Source organism: Macaca thibetana, chromosome 1 (assembly GCF_024542745.1).
Source record: "Macaca thibetana thibetana isolate TM-01 chromosome 1, ASM2454274v1, whole genome shotgun sequence".
In the NCBI taxonomy this organism is placed as follows: Eukaryota; Metazoa; Chordata; class Mammalia; order Primates; family Cercopithecidae; genus Macaca; species Macaca thibetana.
The window spans coordinates 84,595,556-84,618,698 of record NC_065578.1 but is presented as its reverse complement, the minus strand read 5'-3'; the positions used below and the strand labels follow the sequence as shown (position 1 = coordinate 84,618,698).

At 41.4% G+C, this 23,143-nt stretch overlaps 1 protein-coding gene across 2 annotated transcripts in view; it reads left to right on the top strand.

The window, feature by feature from the left end:
- The window catches only part of DDAH1 (dimethylarginine dimethylaminohydrolase 1), a 142,768-nt gene extending 130,977 nt beyond the window's left edge, over positions 1-11,791 (top strand). For both annotated transcript variants that reach the window (XM_050771916.1, XM_050771991.1), the window contains exons 5-6: positions 5,410-5,553; positions 8,708-11,791. In XM_050771916.1, coding sequence (XP_050627873.1) covers positions 5,410-5,553; positions 8,708-8,824 — 261 coding nt within the window. In that variant the 3' untranslated portion in view covers positions 8,825-11,791. The remainder of the gene's footprint in view (positions 1-5,409; positions 5,554-8,707) is intronic.
- Positions 11,792-23,143: the final 11,352 nt, after the last annotated feature.

Here is a 23,143-nt window from a genome sequence, read left to right as displayed (position 1 = left end):
TGCATCCTCACGGTGCCCATTAGGGTGTAAGAAGGGAAAGATGTTCGAAGGCAACACAGCCTTCCTGCATCTTTCTCTGCATGTTCCCTGCTGAATGGCCAGCACCCTGCCTTGTGTACATACATGTGTCTCCTGAATCCAGCTACAAATAAATGGTAAGCTTATTCAGACAATAACAACATACAAGAGAAAGGAAAATAATTACTCCAACAGGAAAGGAGAAACCTTTTCGTTGTCCCAAAAGACAAAATCTCTTTGTATTTATAATAAGCACCTTTAGCTTTTTCAAGGGGGAAAAGCATATTTCTTGTTATCTACTGTTACCACTTCATAAATCCCTTTCATTTAGAAAGGCTATGCCTGACATACCTTTTGTAATTGTTTTCAGTTAAGCAGAACCACTCACTGCTCCAAATGGGGCCTGTTCATTATTAAAAGTCATTTTTTGGGCATATTCTTAAATCTGTCTTAAAATGATAACCGTGGAGTCTTGATAAATTAATAGAAAAGCTTCTCCTAAGGTGGCTTTGTTGGTTTTGTTAAGACATTTATTTTAAGAGTAACTCTCAGTGGAATTTATCAGCAAATTACTTCATATATTCTCAGCATTAAATTATTTCCCCACTAAAGATATTATAATTCCTTTTCTCCCAGTAATGAAAAATTGAAACTGTCCCAAATAATTCTAAAGTAGGTACTGGCCTTTATGTTAGTAAGTATAGGAATGTCCCCACCAGAACCTTTAAATGATAAAAATAAGGCTCAGAAAAGGAAGAAGCATTACAGAGTGAAACAAAACAGTGATTAGAATTTCAAATACATGCCAGTAACTGAAGAACAATTCAAATAGGAACCAAGTAGGGGAGAGGATTGTTCACTCAAGGAGGTGAGCTTGGGGGATAGGGCAGAGCATGGAAACAGCTGAAGTCAACTGGACAGGCCCTGTCGCTCCAGTGACACGTGGTACTTTCTGAGATGGGCACAACCTTGGAGATTTTAGTTTGTTTCCTCACTGGTAAACAAGAAGTCAGCACTGATAACAATCCCTGAGAACACTTCCTCTGGAATGTATGACATTCCATACTTCTGCTTTGTAGTCACCACCGGACATGCATGAGTCATGCTGAGAGGTGGGGGGATTTGCCCAGACCGCTAGATCCAGTGAATAAAGTCAGGCCTAGGAGATGTAGTCTTGCCGTGCTGCTTTCTCTTTCAACTCATCTGGTACTAAGAGACATGGGTGATTTATTTATCTGTAGATAAAGAGTACAATGAAGCATCGCAGACCATGAATTAAAATGGAAAACCAACCGGCAGTTATCTGGTGATTATGAATGGTGTGTGTGGGCCACAATATGCTACACACAGTTCTCCCATTTGCTTAGAAAAGTAAGTCAATGGGAATAACAGATTTTCTAGATTTTGTTTTGTTTGTGTCTAGGTTGACCAGGTAGCAGTGGTTGTGCATACATGTTGTAAGGATCTCTCTGAGGTCCTCAAACCACTGGGGTCCTACTTAGTAAACCTCTGGCTCAGAGAACTGCCTCCCCAGTGGTCTGGAAGAAATTCTGAACTTCTCGGGTAAACTAGGTCCAATTTGTGTGACAGGATGACTGTCCTGTTCTGACTGCAAACATCAGCAGACTGGCCATCTTGGTCCACCCTCAACAGCACATAATAAGCAGACATTTAGACATAGTGGAACCCCATTCCCTGCAACTGGAAAAAAGCATGTTTGTGAGACTGACCAAAAGCTATTGTCTAGAAGTCTTACAAATCCTAACTGCCACCTTGCATATCGAGGCAGCCCTACTCTACTGTGAAGAAGTCAGTCTGCCCATTGGGTTTCTGGACTATTTTACTCAATTGGGGTCACAGCCTGACAGAGGCCTGTGTGTTCAGTTTGATATACACAAAAGTTTTTATTTTATTTCTTTCTGTGAATGCCCTTAGGTGCCACATACTCTGTAGGTAATTCCAGGTCCACCCCTCTGTTGTCTTACTTTGTCATCCAGAGTCATTTTAGTTAGGACCACAGAGTATAGTGCCCTTCTGTATGGCTTTGAAAAACAGACAAACCTTGGCCTCATTGATTTTAGCCATGTTTTTTCGCTTTGAAAAACAGACAAACCTTGGCCTCATTGATTTTAGCCATGTTTTTTCACATTAAAAATAATGAATTGTATTTCTATTTCTGGACATAGACCATACCTTGTTTCTCTGAGGGAATTCAATTGTTTACCCATGTGATTGACCACATAGTTCATCACAGTGCCCTCCTGAGGTTCTCCATAGCTTTTAAAAAGGTGAAAGGAATGAAGAAATGAACCAGTTAGTGCAAACATATTTTGGTCACCTGCTATATGTCAAGTGACTTGCAAGAAACAAAGAGGGAAGTGAACTGACTTTTATTACACATTTAATTTCTGCTAGAAGCTTGTGCTAAGCATTTTATGTACATTATCTGTTTTGGATTTTTTTTTTTTAATAATCCTCAGGGTTACCCTGTGGAGGATAGGTATAGCATTCCCATCCCATTTTACTGCTGAGAGAATTGAGGCTCACAGGGCATATGTGACTTTCCCAAAGTCACACAATTAGTGTGCGGCTGAGCAAGCCTTCAGACCCAGACCTTTCTGACTCTAAAGCCCATGCTCTGTCCACCTTATTATGCCTGGACCTGCATTCAAGGAGGTAGCAGTCTGGTTGAAGAGAGAGAAACTGCACAAAAACTCACAGTAAAATTTGTCCTTATTCCGAAAAGTTTGGGAACTTTATAGCAATTCTCTCTCTAGGGGATCTAGGTAGAAAGGATGCTAAGCCTGCAACACTACTAGATTGTGTGTTAACATAGGCCTTAGAAAGAAGGAAGCTGAAGAAGTAATTGTGCGAATATGGTGGGTCTAATCTTGTGTGGTTTTTAAGACTAAGGATTAGACTCCAAGACAGATTATCTGTGGCTCAGGCTGGAGTGCAGTGGCACTAACTCGGCTTATTGCCACCTCTATGATCTTCCCACCTCAGCCTCCTGAGGAGGTGGGACTACAGGTGTGTGCCACTACACACAGCTAATTTTTTTGTAGAGACAGGGTTTCGCCATGTTGCCCAGGCTGGTCTCAAACTCCTGGGCTCAGGCGGTCTTCATCTGTTCCCTTGCACACAATAATAAATGGAAGCTGCTATTGCTGTGTTTTGGAAGCAACCAAAAAGAAAATCTGCATAAGAAGAACTAAATTACAATTCATAACAAAGGAGCTACTTGGGTCTGGTTTTGTTTTTTTTTTTTTTTCTCTCTCTCTCTCAAGCTTCTTCATATTATTTCTGGGCATATCTATTTTATAAAGAGGGCTAAATTGAATATGTTGTTAATTTTCTTAGAAAAGTTAATCTTTAGGAGTGTCTTTAACTTCTTAATTGCCCACATGTTGGATTAGATCTAAGGTTTCTAATCAGGGCTGTAAAGAAAGACCCACTCCATAGGTGATCCCCTCTATGGGCCTATCCCTTCAAGAACAATTTAAATTCAAAAGTGCAAGAGAGGTGTCCAGTTAACTCCTTTACCTATACCAGACTGTAGCAAGTCATAATGGGATTACATATAAGAAAAGAATTAATGGTACTGCCAGAGAGTAAATAATAAGTACCAAGTGAACGTGAAAACGTAGATGTTATGTAGTTTGTAGGAGATAGTTTGCTGCTACAGAAGTTGAGAAAGAGCAAAGTGAGATGATTAAGAAACGTTTTGAGTTGCACAGATCTGGGTTTGAATCTACCTGTATGACCTTGAGCAAGTTATTTGACCTCTCTCAGTGCAGTTTCTTCATCTGTAAAATGAGAATTTTGAGATTAGATAATAAATGTAAAATGTTTGGCGTGGTGCCCTGCTAGTTCTTATTGTTATATAATTATCTATTTTTCTGTCAGTTTCCTCCACTAAACTGTAATCTCTTGGAAAACTGGGTCTGGGTCCTGTTCATTTGTATGTCTCAGCCTTTCATACAGTGCTTGAGCTCATCCCCATTCTTGATGTCACCTTCCATGTGAAGGGTATTCCATTATGGGATTGCTCTTGGCCTTTCTCCATCCTTGACATATTCCACACTAGAAGTGAATGATTTACCTGACTGGTGAGTCAGGAAGGGCTTACTGTGTGCCTCTCTTAGGAATGAATTTTCTGCAGGAAGTATGCTGTCTCTCTTCTGCTCTTCATACCATAAATCTTACTATCCAGTGCACCCATGACTGAGTGGGCATGTCTACCTAGTAATATGAAGCACATTTCCATACAAACACTGAAAAGTAAAAGTAGATGGGACCATAAAGGTAGATTAGAACCAGATTGTGGAAAAGATCATGTTATACCTTCCTAGCATGACATTTCAGCAGATTCTTTAAAACTGTATGGATATTGATAAAGAGTAGAAAGAGTCTACATGACTAAACCCAAAATAATATTTGTTTTTGTGGGTTTTTAAAATTTGGATATTCTTGTTGTTAGGGGGAGGAGTGTTGTTTTTTGAGAGTTTTGATTATGTTGAGGAGGTAAGGATGAGGTATCAATATTTTAAATTTTGTGCAGAGTTCATTTTTGTGTTGTTTTTAAAGTTATTTTATGTTAAGATACTAATAAGTTCATCATTTGAAGAACGGACCTGCCAAGAAGGTTTTTTTTTTTTTTTTTTTTTTTTCTTTCCAGTTGTGGTCCAGGGACCCTCTGCCTCAAAATTATCTGTAGGGCTTTCAAAATGCAAAATTCCTATGCCTCACCCAAAATCTGCCAAACCAGCATTCCCTAAGGGTGAGGCCTGGAAATATGATTTTCTCATTCTCCCCAGGTGGCTTTTATGCTCACTGTATTAAGGCCATCACTTGCCAATGAACAGGTGAATTCAGTTTAAAAATATATGAAGAGCAAAGCGTGTGTGTGTGTGTGTGTGTGTGTGTACGTGCGTGCGCACACATGTGGTGTTACTGCTAAATCAGATTCACATTATCGACTATTCTGATTACTGGTATGGCCCTTCTTTCCTATAGAGGAGGCAGCCCTGCTTACTCAGCCAAAGATAGCAAAACCCCTGCTGGGCCTTACATGTGCCATTTTTATCTTACTGATAGGTCTTCTGAACAAAGACTAGAAAAATAATAGACAGTTTTAAAACCTTAAAAGAAAAGAGAGACAAACACATACTTTTAAAGAACAACAAAAACCCTTGCAATTCTTCCAAAGACTCATAGCTTAATCAAGTTTTCCTTGTCTGGTTCTAAGTGACTGGAGGTAATAGATGGGAATTTGAACAGAGGAACAGCCTAAAGTGTCAGTTACAAGCTTGTATCCTACCACACTGCCTTCCTTCTGTTTGAAAGTGTGGGGAGATACTCTGCTTAGGCCTGCTTTGTTTCTCTTTATAGATCATGCAACAGATGAGTGACCACCGCTACGACAAACTCACTGTGCCTGATGACATAGCAGCAAACTGTATATATCTAAATATCCCCAACAAAGGGCACGTATTGCTGCACCGAACCCCGGAAGAGTATCCAGAAAGTGCAAAGGTAAAAAAATATCCCTTCTGGCCACTGCAGCTGGGTCGGCCTCCCTGGGGACTTTTTCATAATGGAGTGACCAATAGGAGCCTCCTTTTCCTCTATACATACCAAACCATTAAGAAAAGGAAGGATAATACAATTTAGGGCACAAGGAAAATGTGTTTCACTTTTCTCATTCATGCCATTGCTCACTAATGTATGCATAGTAATTGAGATGATCATGCTGGATAGTCAAAGCTTTTCAAATAATACTCAGATTTTCAAATAAGTACTCACCCAAGTCTATGCCTCAGCTCTGATTAAATGTACTTTCCCACCCTCAGATACTTATTAAGCATAAAGACCTACAATTAGATGGTCAGCGGTATCATTGTTTTCTGACAGAGCTGCTGAGCTGCCCCTCAGAAAAGGGCCATTTGTTTCTTTTCTTTTTCTTTTTTTTTTTTTGTTTTGGAGATAGGGTCTCACTCTGTTACCCAGGCTGGAGTGCGTAGCACGATCTTGGCTCTCTGCAACCCCACCTCCCAGGCTCAAGAGATCCTCCCACCTCAGCCTCCTGAGTAGCTGGGACTACATGCATACACCACCACACCTGGCTAATTTTTGTATTTTTAATAGAGATGGGGTTTCGTTATATTGCCCAGGCTGGTATCAAATTCGTGAGCTCAAGCAGTCTGCCTGCCTCGGCCTCCCAAAGTGCTGGGATGATAGGCTGACAGGCATGAGCCACCATGCCCAGTCTTTTTTTTTTTTTTTGAGATGGGATCTTGATCTGTTGCCCAGGCTAGAGTGCAGTGGCATAATCATGGCTCACTGCAGCCTCAAATTCCTGGGCTGAAGCAATCCTCCTAACTCAGCCTCCCAAGTACCTGGGACTACAAGCATGCGCCATTACACCTGGCTAATTTTATTTTTTGTAGAGACGGGGTCTCCCTGTGTTGCCTGAGCTAGTCTCGAACTCCTGGGCTCAAAGGATCCTCCCACCTCAGCCTCCCAAAGTGCACAGGCATGAGCCACCATGCCTGGCCATTTGTTTCTTTAGGTAGAGGAGTATGAATGACCCAGAGTGGTGGGTGTTCATTGTCAGGGCTACAGAAAGAAAAAACTGCCCATGTTAGGCAGCAAAAAGCTCTTCATTGAAAAGATAGAGCAGGAAGAAATATGGTACACTTGAAATCAGCCACCTGGTCCCTCCAGGAGTCTCTGCGTTTGTGTTCCAATAAGGGAGCTGTCTCTGGATCTGAAATGCTTTTCCTGGTCTAAGAAAATCTCCCTTGTTTTTCAGCATACTCTGACAGTCTCATCTATATACTTTAGTAATTTCGATTTTACCCTACCAAGCAAACATAACAGTGCTCGTCCATAGATTCTTCAAGTATCCATATCTTCTAGGCACTCAGCATCTCATCTCTGCCCAGAAGAACAAGATATTTATACTATGCATTTCAGAAGAGCTTTTAGTAATCATTGATCTTTTTTTGGTCTTAAGCTTTGCAAATATTAGAAAATATTTTATACTACCTTTTAAATATGCAATACTATATAATTACTAGACTCACTCTCTAATCACAGCCTCTTTCTGAGCAGATAAAAAGAAAAGGGTGGGGGGAATACATAGATACTTTTTTCTATTTCCATGGCTGAAAATGTGACCCTGAGGAAAATAGAGAACTCCTGACCCAGGACTGGGGCTTACCCAGCTCTTACAAGAGTAATGGATCTCATACTTTAAGGCACATCAGGGTTGCTAAAATTGCAAGTTCCTGGACCCCAACCCTAGAATCTGCAATATCAACAAGCACCCAGTCACAGAACTCACTTTGAGAAATACAGGTCTGAATCATTCATCCCTCTTTAGCCACACTGATCATCTGACCTACCAGATGATTATTCACTGTCCCCCTGATTCAGCCGTGTGTCTCTCAAAAATGACAATAGTATTAATAATATCCCTGTTTACTGAGGGCTTCCCCGGTGCCAGGCAGGGTGCCAGGCATCCCAGGTGTATTATCTTATTCAGTCCTTGTAACAGCCCTATGGGGCAACATTACTATTCGAGTATTACAGAGAAGTAAACCAGGCTCAGAGGGAATGTCACTTCACTGAAATAATTCTTTAAGTAGTAGGTTAATGGAACTGGGTTTGGTACCCTACTCTGGCTCCAACACTCTTAATTAACCACTGTGCTGAATTTTAAGAAACACAGTGCTTCCTAAAGAAGCACAGTAGACTGTTATTAGGCAGTACACTTTCAAGTCACTTTGTTTTTAAAAATATGCTTTATTTGATCATCACAGAAAAATCTATTAACTGTTAATTGAAGTTCTGACTTATGCTTTCTATTAGTGTCAAAAGATGCTAATAAAATTTACACCTGTAATTTAAAAGCAATTTAACCTGAAATACTTAAGTTATATCTTGTCAAATTTCTCCAGTGGTGTTGGTAAGAAAATAAACCAAAAGTATAGTTGAGAGGGTTTTAAAGTGTGAAGAGAAGGCCTAGCGTGGTGGCTTATGCCTGTAATACCAGCACTTTGGGAGGCCAAGGCAGGATGATCACTTGAACCCAGGAAGTCAAGACCAGCCCTGGCAATATAGTGAGACCCTGTCTCCACAGAAAATAAAAAATAAAAATTAGCCAGGCGTAGTGGTGTGTGTCTGTTGTTTGTCCCAGGTACTTTGGAGGCTGAGGGGGAGGATCATTTGAGTCTGGGAAGTTGAGGCTGCAGTGAGCCATGGTCATGCCACTATACACCAACCTGGATGACAGAGCAAGACCCTGTCTCCAAAAATATGTAAATAAATAAAAATAAAGTGTGAGGAAAGAGTAATATTCAGACTGACACATGGCCACCAACTTCCACGTACCACTTAATCTAGCAATGACAATGGCAGAGTAAAGGCATCTCTAGCAAAACCACATTTCTGACACATCTTTGGCCTTGAGGTTAAAGCACAGAGCTAGTGGTTAACCAGTTCCCACCAGCTCTGTGGGGATGACTGTGGGCATGTGTGTGGTTGAGACTGCATGTGTGTCTTGGGATTAAATGAATGAAAAGCCTAGATGCACAAATCAAGTTGATTCTCCACTTCTGAGGATGGTAAAACAGGCAGAAACATAATCCTTCTTTTTCTTCCTTTTCCTTGATTCCCACTGTAGGTTTATGAGAAACTGAAGGACCATATGCTGATCCCCGTGAGCATGTCTGAACTGGAAAAGGTGGACGGGCTGCTCACCTGCTGCTCAGTTTTAATTAACAAGAAGGTAGACTCCTGAGCTTCAGAGTCCTCCCTGGTAGGCGGCAAGACCGCACAGGCAAGGCCAATGACTCTGTGCCCACTCCTGTTGTTTTTCTTGACAATCTACTGTGCCACTGTGCTACTAACTCTTGTTTACAAAATTTGATTCTAAGTTGAATTGCTTCATTCAGCACCCCCACCCTCCCTCCCCTCACGGTGGTACCTAAGCTGTGGATTTGCTACATGAATTAAGCAACCTAGAAGATATAGAGCTAATGAATTATCAAAATGTGATTAATCATAGTAAGGAAACACTCATTTAGTGTTTGTATTATTGGTGTGAAAATTATTTAGTTGTCAGTATATTCTGAAGAATGTCTTCTTGATCAGTCAGATAAGCTTGTTTGTTTTGTTTTTTTTTTCCCTCTATATCATGAATCATGTTTGGTTCCTGTGAAATTCCCTGGTCCAGGGATCCTCCTCCTTTCTCTTTTACTTCTGAATTTCAGTTAGTTACTTTTGCCTTTCGCTCTTCTATCACAGCCACCTTGACCTTGGGTAAAACCCAAGGTCTTTCCTTCTGGCTACCTTCCTGCAGGTCCACCCTGTCTGCCATTGTTCTCCTCTGCCTCTGACTACATCTGCCACCAACAACCCTCCCCTCACCCCTGCCAGGGGCAGACAGGCTCCTCAGCAGAACTGTGACTGAAATCAGCGCTGCTGTCTGGGGCAGTGTTAACTACACAGAGACACATCCTGGCAGGGTTTGCCCCTGAGATCTAAATTCCAGAAGTAGGGCACCACACCTAGGAAGGTAATTCCAGTATCAGAAAGTTGCTAAGAGATTAAAGATCAAGAAGCTTAGAAACATCCCATGGGAACAATGTCTTAGAAAGTCTTCAAGTCACATACTCTGAATTTTTGCTTCATTACTGACCATATATGACCTTGAAGGAACTCTTTTTTTTTCCCCCCCTTCAACTCATTTCCGTTTCCACCTACCCTGACTCACCCTGTTTCCAGTCTTCTACCCCTTGCAGTTATCCTGGTCCAGCAAAGTCATTTCTTTCAAAAGAGACATCATGTCTGAAAATGATTACTGGTAGTCCAATATGAGCCAGAGTAAACAGCTCCTCATGGTCAATGAACATGTTCAGGAAGCGATCACCTTGATGCTTGAAACCAACCCCAGACAGTGGACAATTCTACTTTGAAATATCCGTGACTATTTACTGTGGAATCCAATTTAAATTTCTTCTCTAGCCTTTAAATTACACAACTTTCAACTGACACAGGTCTCTTATGAAGAACAATGCAGCACTGAAGGAAGAGATGATTCCTTTACTCAAACCTGCAGGAATCAGCCTATTAACAGGAAGGGGAAACGGTACTTTCCAAGGAATGGTAACTGATCCAGGCACGTTATCACACTTCCTAGTCATCTCCACCTTTCCTGTATTGCCTGTGGCTTGTTGTTTAAGATTAAGAGTCAAAGAGATTAAGAAATGTCACTTCAAGTCTTGCTCTGCTCACCTCTATGTTTGCAGTCAAAGATTCCTTATGTTGGTGACCTAAAGAGAATTACTTTCATTCATTTCATTTCCCCTGTAGAAGATGGAAGTGAGAAACCTCTGAGAAAATGAAAACATCCTTAACCACTATCTTTCTCTTTTATTTGATGATTTTATGCCAGAAATTTGTAAAAGTTTTTTCTCCTCCTTCTCTTCCTTGTTGCTTAACTTTTTAATTCATGCCATATGCAGATAGCCAATTATGCGCATCCTGTGAATAAACCACGTCTTGGTCACTGTCATGTTTTGAACCATCTCATGAGAGATGAATAATATCTTTTTACCAGGGAGAGAATGAATGTTAGCCACATGCCCAAGTTAACAAAGAAAAAATGTTCTCAGCAGTCGAGGTTGCCCTTTTGGGTTAAATCTGGCCCTTCCTTGGCAAAAGCAAAAATTCTCCCTGTGAGAGCTCAACATCTCAAACACAACCACAGGAAAAATGGCCCAGTCAGCCAGTTTAGGCTTACCAGCATATAATTTTTAATATCTTTACTTCTGCCATCCCAAATCAAAGAACTCTATTATGTTTAATCAATTGCAAGCAAATGGATTTTTCTTTGTAACAATTTGTTCTGCAGAAGACTGTTTTTCACTTTTCCTTTCTTTTGCTTCTGTCTGTCTTTCCTTCTCTCTGTCTGGAGAAATCACTTAGACTCTGTGTGCCTCTTCTGCATTGCATTCTGCTCTGCTACATTACCCGCTAGGCTGGCTTCTTTGGACTCCCTATGTGATTGATGATGTGAAAACCTAAATTACTTGCAACATAGTGTTACTTCTTTGATGTTCTCATTAGCATAATGTTATTTTTGAAAAGGAAAGATACTATCACATAAGTTTTCCTCACATCCATTGTGATATACACCAATGGATAAACTAACAGAAACTGCTTTTTGACATTAAAAGACATGAGAAATTATATTTAACTAAGTAAAAGTTAAGTCAGAATTACTTGGGTGATGTGATTCAATTTAGTTAAAGGATGATAAAGAGAAAATACATTATTTAGCATTATTTCTTCAGCTATAATGAATTGCTATAGAAATCAGGCAGATCTTTCTAATGTGTATTGATTGGTCTTTGCAGCTACTGTGAACAGATTACTAAGGCCATCTCCTCATCTCTAAGGGAGAAAAATAGTCTGTAGATGAATAATGTAAGGTAAAGAGTTGCATGTAAGTCTTTATAATTATTTACTTTAACATTCTCCAGAATTCAGACATGATTTCAACATGGTGTTAGATTTGTGCATTTTATTTTCCTGACCACCTCATTCCAGTCAATGTATGGTTATCCACTCTGTGTGCCAAAACCAATCATGCCTTTCATGGCCCTTTAGTTCAGAGAAGTTCTGCACTGATTTTTAGTCTCTTGCTGTCTCAATCTTACATGTATACCAATCACAATGGAATAAAATGTGAGTTGTACTGTGATCAACAGCGTATGTCTCTTTTCTTTGCAACAGAAACTGCCATGGGGAATGAAGTCATCATTTCTTTGCTATCAGTCATGGGATATTTTCTTTTGTGCTTTGGGCTATGAACTTAGAAAAATAATGTACCTGTAAATAAATGACCATCAAAGCTTGGGTTAAAATAATATTTGAAGTGATACTTCATACTTCAGGCACTTAAAAAGTGTGCATATTATGCACACTAGGTCAGGAAAGCTTGAGTTCTCCTGTGCCTCTCCTCAAATGGTGTCCCTTTCTTCCCTTTCACTGCTAACCATATTCAGCACATAGTCAGTTACGTGGTTCAGTTATGCAGGCAGGTGAAAGGTTTTTTAATTTGCTCATACAAGAGTTGTTTTTGTTGTTATTGTTGTTTGTTTGTTTTTTGTTTTTTTTTTTTTTTTTGAGATGGAGTCTTGCTCTGTCACCCAGGCTGTAGTCCAGTGGCACGATCTCAGCTTACTACAAGCTCCACCTCCTGGGTTCACGCCATTCTCCTGCCTCAGCCTCCCAAGAAGCTGGGACTACAGGCGCCCAACACCACGCCCGGCTAATTTTTTGTATTTTTAGTAGAGATGGGGTTTCACTGTGTTAGCCAGGATGGTCTCAGTCTGACCTCGTGATCCGCCCGCCTCGGCCTCCCAAAGTGCTGGGATTATAGGCGTGAGCCATCACGCCCGGCCCCTGTTTTTGTTTTATAGTAAGCATCTTTTAGGAAATTTGAAGGTTTTTTAAATGAGGCTTTTTTATTTTCAACAAATTTTTTCAATCTGTATTGTTTTCTTTCAATAATTGTAAAAATAACTGCTTACTGTTAAAATTCAAGCAACACAAAAAACTATAAAAGTAAAGAAAAAACTACCCCACGGTTTTATCACCCAGAGATAACTATTATTAACATTTCAGAGAATATTCACAGATCTGTAAATAGATATCAGTATAAATATGCAATAATTTTACATAATCATGCTGTTCTGTAGTCTGCTTCCTTCGACTTAGCAATATTGTAGGCATCTTTCCATCTCAACAAATGTAGATCTCCATCATCAGTTTTAACAGCCCTGAATATTCTACAACATGGTTATTCAAGCAGCTCTTTCTAAATTATACGTAGTGTTTCATCACAGATAGTCAATATGCCCGCATTGCTATTAGCCAAGGGTCTTCAGTCTATTAAAAATGTGTCGCTTCTAAGCTTTCACCCAGCCCCAGAGCTAGTTCATGTGGTGTATTTTTATAATAACTGAATGGTCTGTGCGAATGCTCATCAGATGTGAAGACCAATTCTAAAATTCCTTGGGGAGGCCATTGATTTACTCACACCTTCTCAGTTGATGTTGCATTGATTATTTCTGCGTTATTTAGATTGATGCTGGCAGTGAAGCTAAAAAATGCCAAATGTAACCTTGCAAACCTGCTGTGGGTCCCAGTCAGAAATGGAGCCCTCCACCTCAGTGCCAGATATACTGCTCCTCCCAGAGGAGAAAGGGAGATACTTCTTTAAGAAAGATTTGGCAGGGGTTTCCTGACTGACCTTCCTCCACACCTCTGAAAGAATAAGGGGAGAGGAAACAGAAAAATGCCCTTTCATGACAAGCTACAGATTCTGGAAGTGGGAATTTTGCTGACTGAAGAATGCTGGTCATCAATGATTTTAGACAAGTGAGCACATATTTAACAAGTGCCCACACCCTGCCAGGCTCTGGAGTACAGCTCCTCTCTTTCAAGAGCTGATGGTTTGGAAGGGCAGGGAAGGATGACTACACAATTACACAAATGATTATGATACAGCAGAAGGTACAAACTACAAAAGAACAATGCCACATCTGTTCCCAAGTCAGGGAGACCAGACATAGGAATTGGGGTTTATTCTGGGCTTGGAAGGACAGCTCTGGCTTCAATAGGTTGAGATGGGACTACAGGCTGTCTAGGCTGAGGGAGCCGCAGAAGCAAAGGCATGGAGGTGGGTGAGCATCATGTTCACTTCAGAAGCAAGTGTTTGAGCCCCTGTTAAGTGCCAGTTAACTCTGCTAGGCCCTGAGGATACAGTGGTGACTGTCCCTACCCTCCTGGAATGTACATGCAACAGGGAAGACAGACATTGAACAAGTTAGGGCAAGGGGAATGAACATTATTGAAGGAGAATGGGGTGCTTAGAGCAGGCTGTAGGGGCGAGCAAGCGGATTTATTTGGCTGAAACGCAGGGTAAATATAAGAGCATGGTGAGACAACATTGGTTGGAACGTTGAGGGCCTTGCCTGCTGAGTTAGGATATTTGGACTGAATTTGGCAGTCTGCCAGGATCCCCTGAAGACTTTTCGGTCAAGAAGTGATATTATTGGATCTTGATCTGGCAGCATTATATAGGATGACTGGGAACTGAGAAAGACTGGTGTTTCGCCAAGCTTAATTTCTCCAAGTTTAATTTGTTATTTAAATATCTCTTCTTACCACCAAAATGGAGCCTGAAAGCCTGGCAATTAAGTCTCTTTATATTTTCTTTCCTGAAGAACAGATTAATAACACCTTCCCCTCCCAACTCCGGAGGGACATTTTCAAGGCAAATGCGATAAAAGAACTGAAGAGTTCTTTGGATGAAAGAGATAATGTAAATATCATTATCATCATCATTATCCTTATTAACTCTGATCACAGCAAGCTTAGATCCCATCAAAATGTCATCTTCTATTTGAAACATCAATCACCTACTCCAGAAATAACTTGGGATTTTCATCACGGATGCCTCTAAGCTGGCCTGACAGCTTCTGTGGTGAATTCACAGGTTTTCCTGGTAGCTGACATGGCTGTGCCACAGACCTACTTGCATTAGGAAACTGTTGGCTAATCGGAATGTTCCCCATCTCCCTGCCCCCTCCAAACCCTCATTTCTAAGTTAGTGAAAGCTAGGCCACTTATAGCACAAGATAACTGGGGTTATCAGGCTTTTAGGAGGATGGGTAAGTGCCAAATGTATTACTGTCACTATAAATAAATAAAAGATTCAAACAGTATGAACTTGGTAAAATATTGCCTGAGCTGACGTGTCACATGAATGCCTAAAAGCAATGATGGGTCTCTAGGTCTTGGGAGGCTCCCTCTATTTATAAATGGAAAGTGTAGTCATTTGGCTATGAATACTGAGAAAGAGCTTGAGTGAATTAACACAGGCCTAAGGAGGTAGCTTGCTGCCCCAACTTTATTGAAGTCTAATTGACAAATAAAAATGGTATATATTTAAGGTATATACTTGATGCTTAGATAGACATTGTGAAATAATCACCACAATCAAGTCAATTAACATAGCCATCACCTAACATAGTTATCACTTTCTTTTTTTTCTTTTTTTTCTTTTTTTTGGTGATAACAAATACTTAAAATCGTTCCTTTTAGCAAATTTCAAGTATGCAATAGAGTATTGTTAACTATAGTCACATTGCAATACATTTGATCTCCAGCATTTATCCGTCTTGAAAACTGAAACTTTCCACCCTTTGGCATCTCCCCATTTCTCACTTTAAAAGCAATCTTTTAAGTTCCTGCTCATGGACAAGAAAGCTTATTTATTAGCTAGGGCTTTGAGGTAAGAACTCAGAGGACCACTGTTCAAAATTAAACTAGGATCCTATATGCTATAGGTTGAATGTGCCCCTATCCCACCAGGTCACAAAGACTGCATATTTCACATTGATGCAGGAAAAGCTCAGGAACCAAACAAGTTCTGATTCCAAGCAACAGTCTAGCTTATAAAAGGAGCTAATGGAATAAATACTGATTCACAGAGGCTTAAAATTCCAGGGAATTGTTTTTTGTTTACAGGGGACCCAGATGAGGGTATCAGGTCCCCTAATGCTAAGATAGTAACATGGGGTTTGCTTCTTTCCAGGCTTGATAATAATTGGGAGAGACAGAAGGAATGTTGTTAGCAGGGCAAGATATAATAGTAACAAGGAGTCTGTTAGGAAATAGAAGTCATTCCCACTTGGTTCAAATAAAGAGATGACCTTAATGAAGGTCTGTTTCAGAAGTACGAGTGTTAAGGGTAAAAACAAGGGGTGGTAAGACACCCGGAAAGCAGATGTCAGCAGCACTCCTAGGCCCAACAGGACAAGGACAGAAAATTGTGCTGCAAAATATAGAACAGAGAAGGCAGGGCCACAGACTCAGACAGAGCACAGAGAAGAAGTACCTTAACCTTTCTCTCTTCACTCTGATCTGCTGGTGCTCCCCGTTGGCTGAACACAACCGCAAGATGCAATTGGCGGCTCAGGGGATGCCTCCAGCCTAGGAGGTCAGCCTCCTAGGGCAAAGGACTGGCAGGGAAGGGCAGAGGATGGATCTGGAGAGTCAGAGGATATCAGCACAAGGCCACTGTGAAAATGAACTCAGCCTATCAGACAGTGGCCATCACCAACTCTGTAAATTTACAACTCTCTGTAAATTTAAATAATGTATTATTTAAGTTATCATTTAATAATTCTTGGCAGATTCCTTAGGCACATACCAGTTCTGTGGTCTGGTCCTCCCTCCCTCAATATCAGAAAATAATTGGAGCAGAATCAACAACAGAATATGAGTATGCACGGCCTGAGGGTGAAAGAACGTTGCATTCCAGACCCATGAGTCCTGGACCTCTTTAGTAAGCACTGTGTTATTTCTAAAATTAGAGCAGTCTCTTGGGCACCTGGTATCCCAAAACAGCTAGCTGCCTTTTTGTAGCATGCCCATGACCTTCTGGTAACATGAAGTTGTTTAGGATCCTGAAGTACCTCTTTTCTGTTTCCCTTTTGTTTTTACATCCTGCTCATCTTGGCAGGCACAGCTGTTTTGGTTTTACTTGGTCATATTGCTTATGGGGATAATAATCAGTCTAAACTAATAGTAGTGAATTCCCCTTTCCTGGGGTGTTCAAGTAGCGTTTGAAGGACCATGTGCAGGAGTGGTTGTTCTATCCAGTAACATCTGATATACTTAACATCCATACCAAGGTATTCCTTTCCCACCCTGGAATCTTTTAGTAGGCCTTTGTACTATATTCTGATTCTGCGTGACTTTAGTTTCCCCTCTGCCACCCCTAGTCTCCCAAATAGATGAACATTGCCCTCATCTAGTGTTTTAGTTCATTTTCTGTGGCTATAACAGAATACCACACACTGGGTAAATTGTAAACAATAGAAATTTATTTGGCTCACGGTTCTGGAGCTGGGAAGTCCTAGTGCATGGCACCAGCATCTAACAAGGGTCATCCCATGGTGGAAGGCAGAAACTAGTGCACAAGACAGAGGCACTAGGGATCGGGCTCACCTTAATAACTACCCACTCCCATGATAACTTACCCACTCCTATGACAATGACATTAATGCATTTGTGAAGGCACCACCCTCATGACCCAATCACTTCTTCTTAGGCCTCACTTCCCAACACTGTTGTTTTAACAATTAAGTTTCCAGTGCTTGAACCTTTGGAGAACACATTCAAATCATAGCATCTATTAAATGACAGTAGTAAGGGTTACAACTTCAATATGGTAGCATGAGGAGCTCTATGGAGTCACTCCCAAGTGAAACTGGCAATTCCTCAAGGATCTAGAACTAGAAATACCGTTTGACCCAGCAATTCCATTACTGGGTATATACCCAAAGAATTATAAATCATTCTACTATAAAGACACACGCACACATATGTTTATTGCGGCACTATTCACAATAGCAAAGACTTGGAATCAACCCAAATGTCCATCAGTGATAGACTGGATAAAGAAAATGTGCCACATACACACCATGGAATACTATGCAGCCATGAAACAGGATGAATTCATGTCCTTTGCAGGGACATGGATGAAGCTGGAAACCATCATTCTCAGCAAACTAACACAGAAACAGAAAACCAACCATTGCGTGTTCTCACACACAAGTGTGAGTTGAACAATGAGAACACATGGATACAGGGAGGGGAACATCACACACCAGGGCCTGTTAGGTGGGGGGAGGGACAGCATTAGGAGAAAGACCTAATGTAGATGACTGGTTGATGAGTGCAGCAAACCACCCTGGCACAGGTATACCTATTTAACAAGCCTGCACATTCTGCACATGTAGGGTAGAGCTAAGAACGCAAGGCCTCTTTTCCCCACAGATCCTAAGTCAGTCTTCCTGGGGAGAGACAGGATGTCAGCGTTGCTTATCCTGCCCTTCCCACTCGTGACCTAATGCTGAGACTAAGTTCTGGGTGAGGGTTGCCAGGATGGTCTCCTTTATTCCTGCAAGCCCCAACTCTTGGGACAGAGGCTCCACTCTGAGAGCATGGTACCAATATGATACAGGGAGCCTGAATGTCCTTGCCTTGGCTCATGGGGCACGAGTTCTAACCCAGAGAAGCAAACCAAAAAGACCTGAGTCTGTTGCCTTCTCTCTACCTAGCACTGAGAAACAAAAACAAGGGTGTCATTCAGAGAGAAGTGAGCCACATTTCCCTGCCCCCAACCCCCTAGATGATGGCTCAGAGATTTTCCCCAGGGGACAATCAGGCTGTGGAAGGAAGAGCGCTGAATCCCTCCCTAGAGAACTGACTTCATTTGCAACAGAGTGTGAAGTTCAAGTCTAAGTGTGCTCTCAAAAACAGTGGTGGTTGTGGTGAAAGGCAGTTGAGAGGAAATTGGTAGATTCTTTGGAGATAAAGGCTAAATTGGAGGCGTCCAGATCAGAGAGGAAGAGATAAAACTATATTTGACATGCTCGTCTATATGGAAAATCCTAAGAAATCCACTAAAAATATATTAATAAATGAGGCTGGGCGCGGTGGCTCACGCCTGTAATCCCAGCACTTTGGGAGGCCGAGGTGAGCAGATCATCTGAGCTCAGGTTTTGAGACCAGCCTGGGCAACATGACGAAACCCTGTCTCTACTAAAAATACAAAAAATTAGCCTGGCATGATGGCGCATGCCTGTGGTCCAAGCTATTTGGGGGGCTGAGGTGGGAGGATGGCTTGAGCCCAGGAGGCAGAGGTTGCAGTGAGCCAAGATCACACCACTGCACTCCAATCTGGGTGACAGAGTGAGACCACATCTCAAAAAAAAAAAAAAAAGATTTCAGCAAGATTTTAGGATAAAAGATCAATCAATATATTAAAAATTGTGTTTCTATACATTTGCAGTAAACAAATCCAAAAATAAGATTAAGAAAACAGTTCCATTTATAATAGCATCAGAAAGAATAAAACACTTAGCAATAAATTTAGTAAAAGTCCAAAACTTATTCTCTGATAATTACAAAACATTGTTGAAAGAAGTTTAATATCTAAATAGATGGAAAACCTGCTTATGTTCATGTATTAGAAGACTTAATATTGTTAGGATGACAACACTCCTCAACTTGATAAACATTAAATGCAAGCCCTATTAGAATCCCAGCTGGCTTCTTTGTAGAAGCTGACAGGCTTCTACATTTAGAAACTGAGATTCTACATTTCACATGGAATTACAAGGGGCCTCAAATAGCCAAAACAATATTGAAAAGAAGAATAAGCTTGGAGGACTCACACATCCCAATTTCAAAACTTTAAAAGCAACAGTAATCAAGACAATGCAGTACTGGTGTAAAGATAAACAGATAGATGAATGGAATAGAATTGAAAGTCCAGAAATAAGTCCGTGTCTCTAAGGTCAACTGATTTCAACAAGAGTACCACCACTATTCAGAGGGGAAAGGACAGTGTTCTCAACTGCTGCTGGGACAACTGGATACCCACATATCCAGCAAAAGAATGAATGAAGTTGGATCCTTTCTTCACACCATATACAAAAAGTAACTGAAAATGAATCAAAGACCTAAATATAAGAGCTAAAATATAAAACTCAGAAGAAAACTTAGTGATAAATTTTCATAACCTCAGAATTGACACTTAGATATGACACCAAAAGCACAAGCAACAAAAGAAAAACTAAATTGAACAACATCAAATTTTAAAACTTGTGCTTCGAAAGACACTATCAAGAAAGTGAAAGACAGGCACGGTAGCACACACCTGTAGTCTCAGCTTCCCCGGAGGGTGAGGCAGGAGGATCCCTTGAGCCCAGGAGTTCGAGGCTGCAGTGAGCTATGATCTCACCATTGCACTCCAGCCTGGGTGACAAAGTGAGACCCCATCTCTTAAAAAAACAAAAAAACTGAAAAGATAACCCACCGAACCAGAGAAAACATTTGCAAATTATATATCTGATAAGGGACTTCTATCTAAAATACGTAAAGCTCTTACAGCTTGATAATAGAAAAGACAGTTTGAACATAGGCAAAGGATCAAGAGACATTTCTCCAAAGAACATATACAAATGGCCAAAAGCCACATGAAAAAGATCACGTCATACCCACTAGAATGGCTACAATCAAAGTCAGGTAACAGCAAACACTGGTAAGGAGGTGGGGAAATCAGAACCTTCATACCCTCCTGATGAGAATGTCAAATGCAGCCACTGTGGGAAACACTCTGACAGTTCCTCAGACACCTACACATTGAGTTACCATATGATCCAGCAATCCCAGTCCCTGGAATACACCTAAGAGAAATGAAAGCATATGCCCCCACAAACGCTTGCACATGAATGTTTACAGCAATTATTTAAAATAGCCAAAGGATGCAAACAACTCATGTATACCAATGAATGAATGGATAAATGAAATGGATACCAACTGATGAACACATGAACAAAAATATCCATACAACGGGATATTATTCAGGTGTAAAAAGGAAGGAAGTACTGAACATGACATGAATAAACCTTGAAAACATTATGCTAAGTGAAAGAAGCCAGTCGCAAAAGACTACATATTATACAATTCCATTTATGTGAAATATCCAGGGTAAGTAAATCTGTAGAGACAGAAAATAGAATAGTGATTGCTTTGGAGGGGAGAGTGCAAGAAGGGAGGAGAGGGAGGATAAGGGAGTGATACCTAAAGGGTAGGGGGTTCTTTTTGTGGTGATGAAAACTGACGTGATGATGGTTGCATATATCTGTGAACAAGCATGAAATCATTGAATTGCACATTTTAAATGGGTGATGTGTTTGGTATATGAATTATATCTCAATAAAACTGGTTTTTAAAATGACAGCAATAATTCTCCTTGTCCTCTTCATATCTCAAAGGGTGGTTGGGAACATCAAATGAGAGGATTTATATAAAAGTACTTGGCACCCTATGCAGTGCGATACAAATGTAGCCTATTATAGTATTGAATGGGATTAATCAGCTTTTCACCAGCACCTGTCAGTACAAAACTCGGAAGCTGCCATTCCTAAAACTACCTTCGCCCCCAATTAGAATTCCTTTTCTTTAGCGGTTAAAACTCATTGACAGAGCCCAACCCTTGAAATAGTGCTGCATAATAATTGCTTATGGAATGCTTCTTACCTTCATAGCCTTTAGAAATAAAGAAAATAACGTTTCTTTTATATGTTTGCCTAAGACTCAGCTCAAGTGTGTGTAATTACCACACATACCAAGCTCCTCATTATGTGAGCCCTGGAGCCCACGTGGCCATTATAGTAATTTGCTAACTGGTAATTGTTCCTTTCCTTTCACAGTCCCAACCCCAGCCTTACATTTTGGCCATTGCTCTGCCCTTCTGAGCTGGTGTGAGTAGCAGTGCGAAGCCAAAGGGTATGAGAACGAAATATGCTGCAAGTGGCAAGTTTGAGAGTAGTGTAGACAGAAGCTGGTCCTTGGCCAGGTGAGCCTATGAGCGCAACACCAACGCGGTACTTACACATAGGACAAGGAGGGGCAGAACAAGTCCCCTATACAAAACTGAGGCCCAGAGAGACTCAGTCACCAGGAAAAGTCACACCGCTAGTGGGTGTGGTACTGGGGCTCAAACTCTGATTGCAGCATTACTCTCTACTGCCCATTGAAAAACAGGTGCCCTGCGAAAGTTTCAAAATTACTGCACATCAAAGTATTTTCAAAATGCGTAAAATGTTTCCTACCTCTGCTTTTCCATACGAATGCCGATCTGACAGTGCGTGTTGCCCCTTTTCCCCAGAGGCATCCTTTGATTTAGCCACAAAAACAAAGGAAATCCGAATATCCATGTTTGCCGACCTTAGTTTTTGCAGAAAAATTGTGGAGTAACAGCGCCCTCAGGTGGTCACTCGAGTTTTCTCAGTCTGCCTTAGAGCGCGAAGTGGGGCTAAGAATGCCACTGCTGCCCCCTGGTGGGCTTGGGACGCCTGGGACCTCCTCACTGAGTAAAGTGCGTCTTCCAGGACCCGTGGGCCTGCGGAGTCACCTCGGAGACCCATTCCCAGCCCTGGCCTGGGGCGATCCTGAGGCGTGGCCTCTCCCACCTCAGCTGAAACCAAAATTGGAATCAAAGCCCTTAGTAGGGGGTGTTTTAAGATCCACACACGCTGGGACCTGGAAGGGCCTGAAGGCTTCGTGGCCAGAAACCCCTGCTGCCACCTATCTCTGGGCCCAAGCCTACGTTTCCTCCCCTGGAGCAGCGGCTTATTAGCTAAGGGATTGTTCCCGTTTTGGAAAAAAAAAAATCACCAAGCCCTAGGGTTGGGGTATGGATAGCAACACTCTATTTATATCTTCGTGTGAAATACGTTCATCTGACCCTTACCTGGTAGCAGGTGTTTCTGGGAAAAAGAAAGATCCTAAGAATAATGAGAGCCCGCAATAGGCGTGGAAGGCAAGGGGAGAGAAAGGGAGAAGAAAGGGAGGAAGGGCAATGGGGAGGGGAGGACAACGGAAGGGAAGTGAGGGGAAGGGAGGGGAGAGGAGGGAAGGAGAAAGGAAGGGAGGGAAGCAGAGGACAGAGGAGGAGAGAGGAAAGAGGTGGGGAGGAGGCCAGCTAGACCCTTCTGCAGTCTGACTCAGTCTTCATTGCCCTAGTCCAGGCTTCAAATGCATAAAGAATTTGCAAGTGCACTCTTGTTCAATTCACAAGACATTTCAGGGCTCCCATGGACTCCCACCATTGCTTAGTGTATTACTCTGAGTTCTCCAGAGAAACAGAACCAGAACCAACAGAAAAAATATATATCATATATATATGAATTACTATATATGCTATATATATGACTTACTATAAGGAATTGACTCACGGGATTGTGGAGGCTGACAAGTCCCAGATCTGCCATCAACACACTGCGAATCCAGGAGAGATGATGGTGTAAGTTCCAGTTCAAATCCGAATGCAGAGGAAGACCAATGTCTCAACCCAAAGGCAGCCAGGCAGAGAAAGAAAATCCATCCTTACTCAGCCTCTCAGTCTATTCAGGCCTTCAACAGATGATGAAGTCCACTCACACTGGGAGTGGGAGGGCTCTGT